At 37.4% G+C, this 15,747-nt stretch overlaps 1 protein-coding gene across 1 annotated transcript in view; it reads right to left on the bottom strand.

Moving 5' to 3' along the window:
* Positions 1–15,131, bottom strand: part of CCDC158 (coiled-coil domain containing 158) — a gene marked incomplete at both ends in the record, with an annotated part of 63,488 nt that extends 48,357 nt beyond the window's left edge. Inside the window, 4 exon segments of the mRNA XM_079710574.1 lie at positions 3,890–4,369; positions 5,042–5,259; positions 7,002–7,119; positions 15,120–15,131. Coding sequence (XP_079566700.1) covers positions 3,890–4,369; positions 5,042–5,259; positions 7,002–7,119; positions 15,120–15,131 — 828 coding nt within the window.
* Positions 15,132–15,747: the final 616 nt, after the last annotated feature.

Below are 15,747 nucleotides of genomic sequence, written 5' to 3'. Positions count from 1 at the left end.
TTTATGTTGGTAAGCCTTCCCAGGATGAACCCCTCTCTTCCCAGACCTAGGTGTGCACTGTCTAGTACAATAGCCACTAGCTACATGGGACTGTTGAGCACTTGAAGTGTGGTTAATCTAAGTGGAGATTTCAAACACCAGAGTTCAGACTCTATATTAAAATAAATTAAAATATCTCAATTTGTGATATTGATTACAACATAAAAATATCACCCTATTTTGGATATGAGTAAAATAAAATGTTATTCATTTCACCAGTTTCTTTATACGTGTCTACTAAAAAATTTTAAATTATATATGTGGCTCACATCGCATTTCTAGTGGACAGAGCCGGCCTAGATTCCTCTGAGCAAACACCATTTGAAAAGAAACTTACTTATTTGTCATCAGATTGTCCCCTCAAATTAAGGCCTGCTGGCCTTCAATATAATACTAGCTAATGCAGCTTAAATGTATAGACCAATGCTATATTTGAAATGTAACACGTGACAAGCTTTTAGCTGTTGCAGAAAGGATCGGTGGAGAGCTACGAGCTTGTCTCCCTCCCACCTGTGACAGGCTTGGGCAGTAAAGGCCCTAAACAAGGCCATCTAATCCCAGATTGCCTAGCCACTCCCGGTAACTGTCACCCTGGATCCAGCTGGACTCATGGGGTGACGGAGGGGGAGGGCTTTCCTGGGACAGCCTGCGGCATCACAACATGTACTGGGCATATGCTACTTCTGTCCCAACTGGTGGGGTCAGCTGATGGACGTTTGGTCCTTTTTCAGCCTTGGAAGAAAGGATCCAGCTGTGAGGACCTGCAGTTGCTAGAAGAGAGCTTACCCTGCTCCTTTGCTGTCAGTGTGCGCAGGACCCAGCCTAAAGAGGTGAGAGAAACCATACCTTCCAGGGCTAGGATTCCCCTCCTTTCGTCCTCGCTGGATTGTGGAGGGAAGTGGATGTAGCATAAAAGCTCAAGTTTTAAACTTACATCCTATGCATCTGTGTGAAGCTCTTTTCAACTAGGAAATCTTTCCCTGAAGCCGCTCCAGTTCCGTATTTGGGAATTAAAAATTAGTTTCTACCCTGTCTAATCTATCTTTAAATTCTTTATCCAAACTTTGTCAGATTAACCTACCCCCAACATTGCCTTTTTCATGTCACCTTCTCTTCTCTACCCAAAACTTTTAACAGCTCCCACACCACCTATAGGATAAGTTATAGACTGAGCTACTTCCCCTTGCTAGGAATGCCTTCTTTCCTCCTCTTTGCCTAGTTTTTACCATTTCAAGTCCCCACTTCTCTAGGAAGGCTTCATTGGCCACTTTAGTCACAGTAATCCACACTGCTCTGGGATACTCTAATATCAGAACTTGACCTATGCTCTCTAGACCAGCATCAGATGGAAATTTGTTTAGAAACACTAAATTTCAGGCCCCGTCCCAGACCTACTGAATCAGAAACCCTGGGGCTGGCGCCCAGCAGTCTGTGTTTTAACAAGTCCTCCAGGTGATTCTGGTTTTCAGTCCAGGTGACTGAGAACTTCTAGTTCTCAGGTGGTTGAGAACGACTGCACTGTAGTATTTACTAGTATACTGCCAAGGACCAAATCCCGAGGTAGTGTTGTTCTCAGGCAAGCTATTTAATGTCTCCATTTCTCAGTTTTCTCATCTGCAAAATGGGACAATAATGTACATACCTCATAATGTTTTTGTGAACGTAAAATTGATTTAATTTACAGAGTATGAAACACAACAGATTCTTCCATTTCTTTGTACTCTTAACAATACTAGAAATCCATCTCTTTTCTTTAACAAGAAGGTGGAATAATCATATTTTCTCCTCTAACATGTTCTGCAAACCTATTCTAAAGTTTTCACTGTAAGGGTTGGCCACTGAGAAGCCTTTAAAAGTCTCTTTCATGGTAAGTTTGTCTGTTAAAAAATGTATGATACAATCAAGTAAAACTTAAGCACTAGAAAATTCTAGGTCTTTATGCAATGAACTTGTATATCTCCATAGGATAGGTAATAATCCATCAGCCCAATTTTTAGAATGAGGAAACTAGGGCATCTAAAGTTTAATCAAGATTTGTGATTATCAGGACTTCCCTGGTGGCACAGTGGTTAAGAATTCACCTGCCAATACAGGGGACACGGGTTCGAGCCCTGGTCCAGGAGGATCCCACATGCCACGGAGTAACTGAGCCTGTGGACCACAACTGCTGAGCCTGTGTTCTAGCGCCTGTGAGCCACAACTACTGAAGCCCACATGCCTAGAGCCTGTGCTCCGCCACAAGAGAAGCCACTGCAATGAGAAGCCCACGCACTGCAAGGAAGAGCAGCCCCCGCTCACCGCAACTAGAGAAAGTCCGTGCGCAGCAACAAGACCCAATGCAGCCAAAAATGTAAACAAATAAAGAAATTATTAATAAAAAAGAAAATCAATATTAAGAAAAAGATTTGTGATTAGCAGAGGCAGGGAAAGGATGGGGAGGGGAAATTGGATCAGGTGGCCAAAAGGTACAACGTTCCAGATATAACAGAAAGAACGACACCAGTGATGTAATGTACAACATAATGACTATAATTAATACTGCTGTATGGTATATTTGAAAGTTGCTAAGAGAGTAGATCCTAAAAGTTCTCATCATAAGGGAAGAAACATTGTTTTATTTAATTTTTTTTGTATCTATATGAGATGATGGAGGTTAACCTACTGTGGTAATCATTGCACAATATATGTAAATCAAGCCATTATGCTGTATACCTTAAACTTATACAGTATTGTATCAATTATATCTCAGTAAAACTAAAAGAAAAAAATTAATTGTACATGACTTGTCTCCTACTACTTACCGTGGCAGATACAGGTAACATAAAGCTTAGGAAATCAAATTTTAAAAAATTTGTTCAGCAGGGGACATGGGTTCGTGCCCCGGTCCGGGAAGATCCCACATGCCACGGAGTGGCTAGGCCCGTGAGCCATAGCCACTGAGCCTGCACGTCCGGAGCCTGTGCTCCACAACGGGAGAGGCCACAACAGTGAGAGGCCCGCGTACCGAAAAAAAAAAAAAATATATATATATATATATATATATTTGTTTGGTAGTTTTAAATTTTGATAAATATTTACTGAGCACCTGCTGGGTGCAAGGCACAAAGTCCTGGGGCAGGGGTACAAAGATTAATAAGATGTGTACCCTGCTTGAAGAAGTCTGCAGTCTTATAGGGAAGAGGAGACACTGCTATTTACACACACACACACACACACACACACACACACACACACACACAGTGCAATACAGAACGTGATTCAGGCTATAACAAGTACCAATGCAGTATGAAAGGTTCAGAAGGAGAACGGAATTGGGGAAGAGAACTAATATTTTCTAAACATCTTCCAGAGGCCAGGAACCAAGCTAAATAAATCCTTGATACATATTTTCTCATGTAAGCCTCAAATAACCCAATAGGTTTTGGGGGTTTTGTTTTGTTTGTTTGCTTTGTGATTTACAGACATAGAAGCCAACATTCAGCAAACAGTCCAGTGTTTTACAGTTATTGAGTGGTGAGAGATGGGGTTCAAATTTAGGTCTGTTTGAAGAGGGACAGAATACTTCTTCAAACTGTGGGATCAGGAAAGGCTTCACGAAGAAGCTGGATTTTCTGACTTTTCTCTTTCGTGTCAGCAGTTCTGAACCATTTTGGGGCCATTCCTTGTGGAATCTGATAAAAGTATGGAAACTTTCTCACAAAAACATATATGCACACTGACACAAATACGCTCAAACAATTTCAGAGTGTCCAGAATCATCTTACAGAACCGCTTTCCAGTCAGTTAGGTCATACTTACTCATGGGAAAAAAGATATTTCAGAAGCTAAACCACCAAAACGCTCTACAGACCTTAACTTCCTGTAGCTCCAGTCTCGTATCATTGAGCTTTTTCTTCAGATGGGCTTTCTCTACACGCACAGCATCCGCCATCGGTCCATCCTGGTCCATCGGCTGCATCATGTCTTCAATCTGTTGCTGCAGGGTCTTGTTCACTTCGTCCTTCTCTGCCATCTGCAGCTTGAGGTACTCGTTTTCTACCTGCACGTTTCTGAGGTGAACTACTTCATTCTTCAGAAGCTGCAGCTCCTGCAGCTTCAAGTCCATCCAGGAGCCCAGCTCCACGATCTCTGAGTTGGTGGCCTCGATGGCTCTCTCTTTCTGGAGTGAAGTTGTCAGGTCCGACACAGTCCTCTCGGAGCTCTCCAGGGTCAACTTCTTGGCTGTCAACTCTTCTACTACTTTGTGGAGCACGTCTTTGGTGGGTTCAAGCTGAGCAGTCAAGGAGGACACTTCTTCTAGACTTTCATTCTTTCCCTGAATTGCTGCCATCTGATTGTTAAAGAATTTCATGAATTTAGGCAGGCAGACAGAGGTCTCAAGAGATATGACAAGTTAGCTCAACAACATGAAATCATGAATCTGACAGTGTCTCAAATTGTTCTGCTGTCAGAACCTCATAGAGACCATAGACTGACATGTGTTAATTAGACCAAGGTGGAGAGGCCTTAATTTAATAATAATGCTCCTCTAGAATGGTTTTCTAGCGTTGGGAGGAGCTTGGCAAGTTTCCTCTGAGGATGTTTTCCACACCAATTTAAGTTAGGATAACACTGGCAATAGTGGAACGTGTGGTAGGATTGAAGACAAACTGCCCTTTCTATTTCCCTCCAACCTGCCCCTTAATTCCGGGGGAAAAACAAAAACAAAAAAAACATCTGTTGGAAACCTTCAACCCTGCTGTTCCTCAGATTTCCCTATGGTGTGATGCTTTTCTGAAATAAGCAATTATTAGGTTACCAATTTCTAGGTGGAAATGAAAAGGCAAACTGGATGGGAGTTTCATTACTCAACAATGGACAAAAACGAGATAAAGCTTAACATTTTAAATTTAACAAGTCGTCAAAAATATAGACATAAACAACAGGTTCTTATAAGTTGCTCACAGAATCCACAACTCTACTTTGGGGGAGACCAAGGAGGAGCCCCCCAGCCCTGCCTGACCTGCCGCTCCTTCTGGCCCTGACACTCGCTTTTCATGGCCTTGAGGAGGGCCTCCAGGCGCTGCACCTCCATGTTCCTGTCGCCCAGCTCCTGCAACAGGTGGTCGATGATGATGCTGTTGCCTGTGGGACAGTCCCACAGACACTTATTCTGCTCGTTCTTGAGACTCAGCTCCTTCTCTCGTTTATGCAGATCAGCATACAAGAAATGGAGATAAGCTTTTTCCCTATATTAAATAATTAAAGTAAAATTCTTATTTTCCTTCCTTACATCATTTTTGGAGTTGCTATGTGATTTGAGAAGCCTTTGATTTTGGAATCTGATTCCCTTTTAATGGCTTGATAAAGCACAATATTTCCTAGAAAAATAACATTTTGTTTACTTGTAATTTCTAGCATTACACCTCAGTGGACTAGACCCCAAATAGTATATAAAGAAGAGGAAACTACAAATCGTCCCGTTAAGTTTTGAATTTTCTAACAAAGCCATTATGCTTCACATCAAGTGTACTCCCGTAATAAAGAAAAGCTTGAAGGAACAGCAATAGTAATTTGGTTGACTGCTTCAGAAATAGCAGAATAGTGTCTGGTATTGGGATTGGAGTGGCAATTGGGTTGTGAATAGAATACCTCCCTCTGCAGTTACTCAAGAAACACAGAGTGGGTGTTTACTGTTGGCAAAAACTCCATAGTCGGAGAAAGAGAAAAAAAAGACACACAGATATTCAGAGAACTTTTCACCCAGAGAGAGATAAATGGACAAATAACTGGAAGTGGCTTTTCACTGAAGAGACAGAGCTAATGAACAGCAGAGAGAAACGATCCAAAAGGAGATCGAATGCTTCAAGAAGGCATCTAAGTTGGACCTTGAGAACAGCTTGGAGATGCAGAGATTAGGAAGAAGGGACTAGAAAGACGCACATGGGGTTTGCTTGGAGCACTGGGTGTATGTGGAGAGAAAAGACTGGAAAGGTAAGCTGGGGCCAGATAATGAACAGTCTTGAAAGGCAGGGAGTCTGACTTTATGGGGAGAGTAATTTCTGAGTGGAAGAGAGACACAATCAGAGCTATAGTTTAGAAAGATGAATATAGGCTGGATGGAAGAGGGAAGAAACTAGATTTAGGAACCGAGTAAGGAGATGCTGCCATGCTCCAGGTATAATGAGGGGCTTGAATGAATGGGTAGTGGCAGCAAGAATGAAAAGGAGGGGATGGTTATGAGGACGGTTCAGACATTTAACCTCCAATATTTTCAAATGAGATATGAGGACACTGGGATACACGCAATAGGAGGGAGAGAAGTGAGGATCATCCCAAGGTTTAGAGCTTCTCTCCCAGTTGCCAGCTCTCCCTTTACCGCACGCTCTTCAAGCCCCCTGTCGGCCTGCGAAGGACGCTCTACCAGCAGAGGGCGCTGTAGCCTGAAATAAGGTTGGGTGGGGAGAAAGAACCCTATTCTATAGGACCTCTAATAAATATCACACGAAGGGGTACTAACATCTCCTTTCCTAAACTTCTCAGCCTGTAGTACCCCCTAAACAGAGGGCAGAATCTGGTTCACTACTCTCAGAATCCTCTTTTCTTTCCTTCTAAAAAAATTTTTTTTAACTGAACTTGCATTTAAATTTTCTTTATACATAATTTGTATGTGTTTTGGATGTTGTTTGGCTTTGAAATGAAAACTCAACATTATTTCAATTTAGCAGAACACAGTACCTAATTGAAAGACTATGGCTGTTTGAAGATCGGCTTCACCTAACTTTTAAGCCCTAACAGTTCTGCTTGAAGTATAGAATACTATATTTTATATGTAAAACTTGAATAGTGTCTAGGATATTGTGTTGTGTATCAGTGTACAACTATGTTGTAAAAGTTGTAATTTTACAAATGAAACTAGTTTTGTGAACTATTGTGGTAAAAAATTCCCAGAATTAATCTCATTCATATTTCAGAGCATCAACTTGCCAAGAGCTTTTGAAGTTGATCGTCCGGATTTCCAGATTCCTGACTGAACTGATCACGTTCCGTCCGTGCTTCCATTAGTTCTGAGTTCGCAAGAACTAACTGCTTCTCTTCTATCTGAAAGGAAAACACAAATCAGTCTGACTACGTCAATGAGAAATATAAAATAAATATAGTCTTTGGAAAACAAATGGTATTATGTTGGGGCAATGGTATTATTTGGGGGGCAAAAATAAAGTTTATTGTGATGTATTTTGCAAAGTTTTCTAAACTTAAGATCTATGTAGAATTTAGCCAGGCAAACTGACCAAAATGAAATACTTGGTACTGTTGGGTTAAGCCATGGTCTGTAATGCATCGCTCTCATTTTCACACTATTCTAGATTTATCTTCTGTGAATATGTGTTCTATAATTTGGTATTTAAGGAAGCTTGATGTAGCATAAATAACATTCTGCAGAGCCCACATAAATTAACTATATTATACTTAGAAGAGCTATTTTGTTTCAGAATATCAGTGTCAATAATAAAAGGCATTGAATATAAAAGAATAAATGGTAACAAGTTTAGAGTTACTGTCATTATTATATAATCACCCTATTTTGAAAGAATAAGTGAATTTATATTACAATCCTCAATTCCTACGACTATAAAATGGGATAAGAATACCAATTTTAAAGGATTGTTATAGGTGTATTTTTCTCTTACAGACGGGCAGCTGTTTCATCTGTGTGACTGTGCATTTCTATGACATATGCCAGAAGGGCCATAGCTGTTAACAGCATCCCTACAGCTCTTAACCTGGAGGTGCAGTGCAGGCTAAAAGTTTAAGGTCTCAGACAATGTAGATTCTGGGTTTAGATTCTGGCACAGCTGTACAAACTCATAACTTAGACACAGATATTAAAATAATGAAAGACTATTGATACTTTGTGATATGTAGTAATACCTGATCTTTAATGTGATACCTACAAAAATATTTCATCATCCACTTTTCAGTAATAACAAATCTTTCATGTCTGCATAAATGTTACATATCCCTTCTTACTGCTAAGGCATCTACTGAACAGGCTTCCAAACCTACTGTTAAGAATAAAACTTATTGATTGGTTTGGATGCAACTGTGATTAAACATTCTTAAAGAACATATGAGCAAGACTAACTTTTTCTTAATGACTATTTTAAACTGGACTAAGTTCATTTAAGATCTTCATTTATTAATTCAGCACACACTTATTAAGCACATTATATATAAACACATATATGCAACTATCTCTTTGATAAATGGTAAGTATGAATACTTAGAAGTTATCTGTGTGTGTGTATATATATATACATATATATATATGTATCTTTATCTACATACATACATACATGACTTAAGAAAGTACTAATACAGGACTACCAAACAGTCTCAAATTTACCAACAGAGTAGTATTACAGCCTACAGGGACTGGAATATAAATTTTAATATATACATTGGATATATTTTAAAACTGACTCTCTATTTGACTGCATGCTATATATAAAAAAGTATTTCACAGGAATTAGATAAAATAAAACATTAGGTGACCGACTGAAATGTGCTCATAGATTCTCATAATCCTATAAAGAAGTACTTTCACTCTTGTGCTCCTTTGGGGGCATACACAGAAAAAAGCCCTACAACAATTCACCCTCTGTGGCACAAGTAGCTTCCTAAGATAAATGAATGAATAATATCAGTTGATATAAACTCTTCAGCTCTTTTATTATTGGGAAAGACTAACTCAGCACACTTAGTAAAGACAGGAGGAATAGTTAGGAAAAAAACCATAAACTTTCACTTTGGGTAGACAAATGTGATCAGACAGGAAATGTGATCTTACTAAGAGTCAAACACCTTGGGTTCTGAACCAGCTTCTCTCAAATAAGCTCTCTGAGTCTATAATTTGAGTCTAAACTATACATTTTTCACCAATAATTTGAAAAGAGTATTCTAGATGATCTTTTAAATTCCTTTCAATTCTGCTACTAATACTTTTTAACACAAGAAGAACAGTATTAATGAAGCTGAAATTCTATCTTTTCCACCTGTCTTTGGAAACAAAATATGGTCAAAGGAACCATATTTTGAGCTATAAATTTAACAAGAACACCTTCAACTTGAAAAGTTACTCATATGACTAAAACAAACATCTTCTACTCCTAGTCTGGTGTAAAACCGTTTCTGTCTTTGAGCAAAGTATTTGTATATGCGCTTAAAAAGCTTCAATTAAGACTTGCTATTTTATGTCTGTTTTCACTTTTTAAGAAATCCTGGGTAACCATTTGATGTTAAAATCTATGAGGCCAAAATTTTAAAAAGAAAAGAAAAAGAGTCAACTCGTAACTGTCTAAGTATCAGAAGTTCCTCCAGACCCCTGCAGGAACATTTGTTTTGTAGTTGTCAGTACTGACTCAACTGCTATAGCTCTGCTTTTACCTTTCACTTTTTAGAGTAAAAATATTTATATTAATTAATCATTCAAAAAGATACATGGAGAGTGAAAGGGAAAACCACTGAAGTAGCAGCTGAGCTGATACAAACAGCTGTTAAAAACACTATAAAGAAAAGCCTTTTAAAATGTCCAGAATAAATACTGACATCTGAGATATAGTAAAGGTTTTTTTCTTTTTCTTTTTAAATAGCAGCACTGGTTTTCCCTTTCACCATCTATGAATCTACTTTTTGTTTTGGATCACTGGACAAATAGGTACTGGGATCTCATTCTAATCTTACAGTGATTTTAGGTATCACCAATCATGCCAAATTGTATCTTTTGTTTTCTGTGCTCAAAAAGACACAGTTATGGGGTAATAAGGGATGCTGCAGGTGAGCATGGAGGTGCATTGGCAGAACTATGCAAAGAGGTTTGCACAGAGTCTTCCTGCACAGTATACAGCTCCAGCCAGTGCTACTAAATCTTCACTTTCTGAGTATGAAATTCAGCCCCAAATGCTTTCAAAGTAGGAAAAATAAGCTTAGAATCAAGATCATGAGATATTTTTGTTGTCAAAAAGCGAAAGTTAAGAGTACAGAGCTCTACAGAGCCAATAGTGACAGCTTCTACTGGTCCAAATTTGTAAAGGGGAATTCTGGAGGTTCTCCTAAAATGGAAGGAGAAGAATAGAAAAAACAATACAGTAAAACACTTTCGTATGTTTGAAAGCTATGTCTAAAATCTTCTTTGAAGCACAATTTCTATTTTCATCAATATGATCTGAAGAGAAACGCTGCCCTCCTAAACAAGTTTTCTCTAAACTTATGCATTTTAGTTGGGAAAGTTTTGTTCAGATCTGTCATGTCATCAGTTTTTTAAAATAATAAATATTTTTTTTCTGAAGGAATCTGACCTCAGGAGAAAATACTAATACTGCCTGCCTCTCATAAAATATGTTGATGTATAATATCAACATACCCTTATAAGTCTCTTTTCTCACAAATCTCACTTTTAATCATAGCTTTTAAGTATTTTTTCCTTATTGTTATTTGGACAGTATATACTAAAATGTGCACTGAAGCAGTGGAAAATAAAATATATTTTAAAGTTTGAATAGGCTTTAGCAATGTAAAGTCAAGGTACATGAAAAATAAAAGAAATTAACAAAAGAATCTCTCTTTTAAAATTCTATATTCGATTTATCACAACAAAAACATTTCATAACAATAGAATTTTTCATGAACCCAAAATGAAGTACTTTTGTTAACTTGCTTGATCTTCTTTGCTCAGTTACGCCATGTATTATTAATGCCTTTCAGGTTGGAGTATATTCAAATCTAGATTTACACGGCAGGGTAATCATCTCTCAGCGTTTCTTCACTAAAGGGAGTTACTGTTAAGAGATCCTTGTTAACCATCAACTAGGTGCCAACTCAGTTAGGTTCAATATGCTTTATTATAAGTCTCAATGATCTGGATTAAAATTAATTAAACTAATATGCCCCCCTTATTTCCAATAATGTTGACTGTTTAAGACTGTCGAAATTCTTGGTGATCCATTGTTTACATTAGAGCAAAGTAAGACAATGATTTTAGTATTATGTTTGTATCTGTATGACCTCAAAACACTCATATAAAAGGTTTGCCGTCATTCATCTGGATGCTTATGCTTCTAGAATGCTGAAGAGATAGATGTTTATAAAAACAAAAACTATTTTTGTATTGTTTAGATGTCAGTATTTGTTAAAATTTCCTACCATGCCCAAAATTAGTGTTGATCAGCATGATGCTATATATCAGACCATATGCAGATTAGCAATGGGTGATAGCTTATGAAGGGGTAATTTTTCCAAGCAACATTACAAATGGAAAGCTATATCAAGTTCAAATTATGTAAGACAAACAGGTGAGTTGAGTTTTATTTATTTATTTTATTTAGTACTTCATGGCTTTTCAAAGGGTTTAATTTGTCAATAAACGATGAATAGTCTTTTCAAAACGGTTTGAGTATGATGAATATCAGTCATTGTACTGTACTATAATACAGCAGCTCTCCTATTTCCTTTCTCACTGTTGGATTGTCAGTGCTCAGCTCGGCCAAGGTGCCTACCTCCACTCAACCTGAGTAGTAAAATAAAGCATCTTTCTACCCCACGCTGTATTGAAATCATTACCATCCTATAGGGTGAGATCAAGGCCTTTTGTGTAGGCTTGATCTGCCCAGAATGGGTTCGATCGATATTCCTGCTATCAGTCTTCAGGGGAAAAGTTCACCCTGAGAAAAGAAACTAGAACACAAAAAGCAGGCCTCAGAGAAGCAGTAAAGAACAAATATTTCTCTCTGGGCTTTTGTTTCTTGGGTGATCAGAGGAGAAGAGAGAGTTTTTGGAAATTAAAAATATGGTTGCAAACTAAAAAGTTGCAATAGAAATGTTGGAAGTCAAGAAATGCACCCCAAAAGTAAAAAAGTAGACAAAAATTTTGAAAGAAAAGGTAAGAGATTTAGAGGTTCAACCTAGGAGATAATATCTGACTAACAGGAGCTTCAGAAAGAGAGAATTGAGAAAACAGAGAAAAACTATCAAAGAAAAAAGAAACAAAAAAACCCTGAATTCCTCAAAGCTGAAGGGCACAAATCTGCAGGCCAAAAGGGTCCACTGAGTCCCTTTTGGTACTAGCACAGGGAAGGAAAAAACAAAAATCCACACCTAAGAACATCATAGTGGAATTTCAGAGATAAAGACCCTAAAATTTCCAAAGATGAACCCCAATTAAGTAAAAACATATCATCTACAAAGGAACAAGAATCAGATAGACATCTTCTCAGTCTGTGCAAGGGCACACAATATTTTCAAAGGACTGAGAGAAAATAACTTTCAACTTTATCCAGCTTAAGTCATTATTAGAATGAAAAAAATCATATAATGTATGTCCCACATACTTCTTCTTAAAAGTTTCTAAAGATGTGTTTTGACTAAATGAAGAAATAAATCAAGAAAGAGGAAAAGAGAAAACAGTGAATCCTGGAAATCATGAATACAACCAGGAAAGCAGTGATAGGAATCCCAAGAAAATATCTATACAGCAGACCTAAGAAGAAACTCATTGAGACTAGACAGAAGAACTCCTAAAGGGTCCTGGGTTAAAGGAGGTTTGATAGAAAACCTATATAATAATTTTTTAATGAGGATATGATAAAGGTAAATATCAACAATATAAGGAAAAAGCAAGGCAATTAGGAACCACAGGAAAAACAAACATTACACAAGAAAGGAAATATAATAGGTTACTACCTAATTCTGCAGTTGACAATGTTTATATTGTCAATATAAGGTAAGACCCTTTACCTTCTTTTCTAATAGTCCAGGTGAATGGCTAGAGTAGTCTGAACTTTGGATGGTAACAGTGGAAATGAAAACATTTCCATATTTGAGAAATATATATGTGGTACACTGGATGGACTTGTAAAGTGGATGTCAGGAAAATGAAGAGGTATCAAGAATGAATCAGGTTTTTGCCCTGTGCAACTATATAAATGTGGCACCATATACAGCTAGAAGAAAGGTTTGGGGGAAAGATCAGGTATGCAATTGGAAATGTTGAGTTTATGGAGCCTGAGAAACATTTCAAGTAGAAATGTCCAGTAGGAACACAGGTACACTAACTGGTGTGGAAACCAGTTAAGAGGTCTGGCCAGAAATGTAAACTGAACATTCACTTACATATAAATGGCAACAGAAGCTATGGGAATCACTATTACTGCCTATGGAGGGTTTTGCTGGAATAAGAAACTGAAAAAGAATGAGCTGGAGGAAAATCAGGAGAGTGTGTTTCCATGAGACCTAAGAGAAAAGAGCACTTCAAGAGGAAGAGGATTGTCATGTGTGTCAAATGTTGTTGAAAAGTCAAGTAAGATAAGGAATGTAAAGCATTGATAAGATTTACCATCACTGCTTACCCCTACTGTAGCATACATGTCCTGTTACTATCATTTTCTATTTTAAATACCTCAGCTATAAGACTGTAAATGTGTACATAAAAAGGACCACATCTTTTCCATTTTTATATATCCAGTACCTAGCATAATATCTGTTACATAGGAGGTTTGTGATAAATATTATAAGTACCCAAATAGCCCTGTTATTTATTTACTGATTTAACTCATTTATTGGGAGCCAGTCAAGTGTCACATGCTCTGTCAGAGGATAGATTTGGAAAATTAACTGGCATTTCTTCTTTTCCTCATTGGTACCTCTGTGCTTCATCTATCTATCTATCTATCTATCTATCATCAATCCATCTCTTTAGTGCATTTGTCATAAAGTATTGTCATTATTTGTTTATATGCCAGGCCCCCTTCAAGACTATGAACTCCTTATGAGTCCTATCTTATTCATCTTTGCATCCCCTCTACATAATACAATGGTATCTCATTTTCAGCACTTAATAAATTTGTAGTTTTTTTAAGTGCTCACACATTCTGATGAAGTAGAACAATCTGTTAATGAATATAATAAAACGTACTAAATACTACAATAGACGTGTGTATGAAGAGCAACAAGTGTACAGAGGAGAACACACCTACTTGTGTCTAGAGGAAAGGCTTCAGAGAAGGAAATGCTTGAGCTGAGTCTTGATGGATAATAATAATTTAACAGGTAGACAGGCAGAGAAGAGGAAATGAGTTGGGCAAAGGCATGAAGCTCTAGAATAGAATGGCACATCCAGGGAAGAGCGATATTGCTAGAATGGAGGGTACGTTTAGGGAACAGGTAGCAGAAGAGGCTAAAATATACAGGGAAAAAATTCGATCACAAAGGTCTTTGTGTAAGTTTGACTTCTAGGCTATAGACTATTAGGATCCAACATGCAGCTGTAAAGCTGACTAAAGCCAGCTTGATTCTACACAAGGTCCACTTTAAATTTTTATCGAATAACTTCTATACACTACTTAGGTATCATGTATACACGCACATCTAAAAACTGACCCCCTACCAACTGCTTTGTAAAGAAAAACCAGGTATCATGAAAGCAGGACAGCAGGCCTGAACCAATTACTAATTATAATTATAGATGAATGTCATTAATTATAACATTTTGAGCTATTCAAGTTTCACTAAAATTACACCAAGAGCACAGCAAAAGAAATCATTAACAAAATGAAACGACAACCTATGGATTGGGAAAAAATGGTATTTGCACATCCTATATCTGATAAGGGGTTAACATCCAAAATACATAAAGAACTCATACAACTCAATAGCAAAAATCCAAATAATCTAATTAAAAATGGACAAAGGATCCGAATAGACATTTTTTCCAAAGAAGATATACGAATGACCAACAGGTACATGAAAAGATGCTCAATATCACTAATCACTAGGAAAATGCAAATCAAAACTACAATGAGATATCACCTCACACCTGTTAGAATGGCTAACATCAAAAAGGCAAGAGATAACAAATGTTGGTGAGAATGTGGAGAGAAGGGAACCTTTGTGTATTACTGATGGGATTATAAAAAACTGGTGCAGCCACTATGGAAAACAGTATGGAGGATCCTCAAAAAATCAAAAAGAGAACTAACATATGACGCAGCAATTCCACTTCTGGGAATATATCCAAAGGAAATGAAAACACTATGTCGAAGTGATACCTGCACCCCCATCTTCATAGCAGCATGCTTTATAATAGCCAAGACATGGAAACAACCTAAGTGTCTACTGACAGACGAATGGATAAAGAAGTTGAGGTATGTATGTATGTGTGTGTATATATACACACATACACAATGGAATATTATTCAGCCACAAAAAGGAGGAAATCCTGCCATTTACGACAACATGGATGGACACTGAGGGCATTATGCTAAGTGAAATAAGTCAGACAGAGAAACACAAGTATCATATGATCTCACTTACATGTGGAATCTAAAAAACAAAAAAACAAAAAAACTTATACAGAAAGAGATCAGATTTGTGGTTACCAAACAGGGATGTGGGGAGAGGGGGAATTGGATGAAGGTGATCAAAAGGTACAACATAACAACTGGGGATGTAATGTACAACATGATGACTATAATTAACACTGTTGTATGGTATACATGAAAGTTGTTAAGAGAGTAATCCTAAGAGTTCTTATGACTAGGAAAAAAAATTTTTTTTTCTTTTTTTTATCTATATGAGATGATAAATGTTAAGTAAATTTATTGTGGTCATCATTTCATGATATATATAAGTCAATTCATTATGTTGTACACCTTAAACTTATGCAGTGCTGTAAGT

Source organism: Hyperoodon ampullatus (assembly GCF_949752795.1).
Source record: "Hyperoodon ampullatus genome assembly, chromosome: 1".
Taxonomy (NCBI): domain Eukaryota; kingdom Metazoa; phylum Chordata; class Mammalia; order Artiodactyla; family Ziphiidae; genus Hyperoodon; species Hyperoodon ampullatus.
Note: the sequence above shows the minus strand (reverse complement) of the source record. Positions and strands in the feature narration are given on the sequence as shown.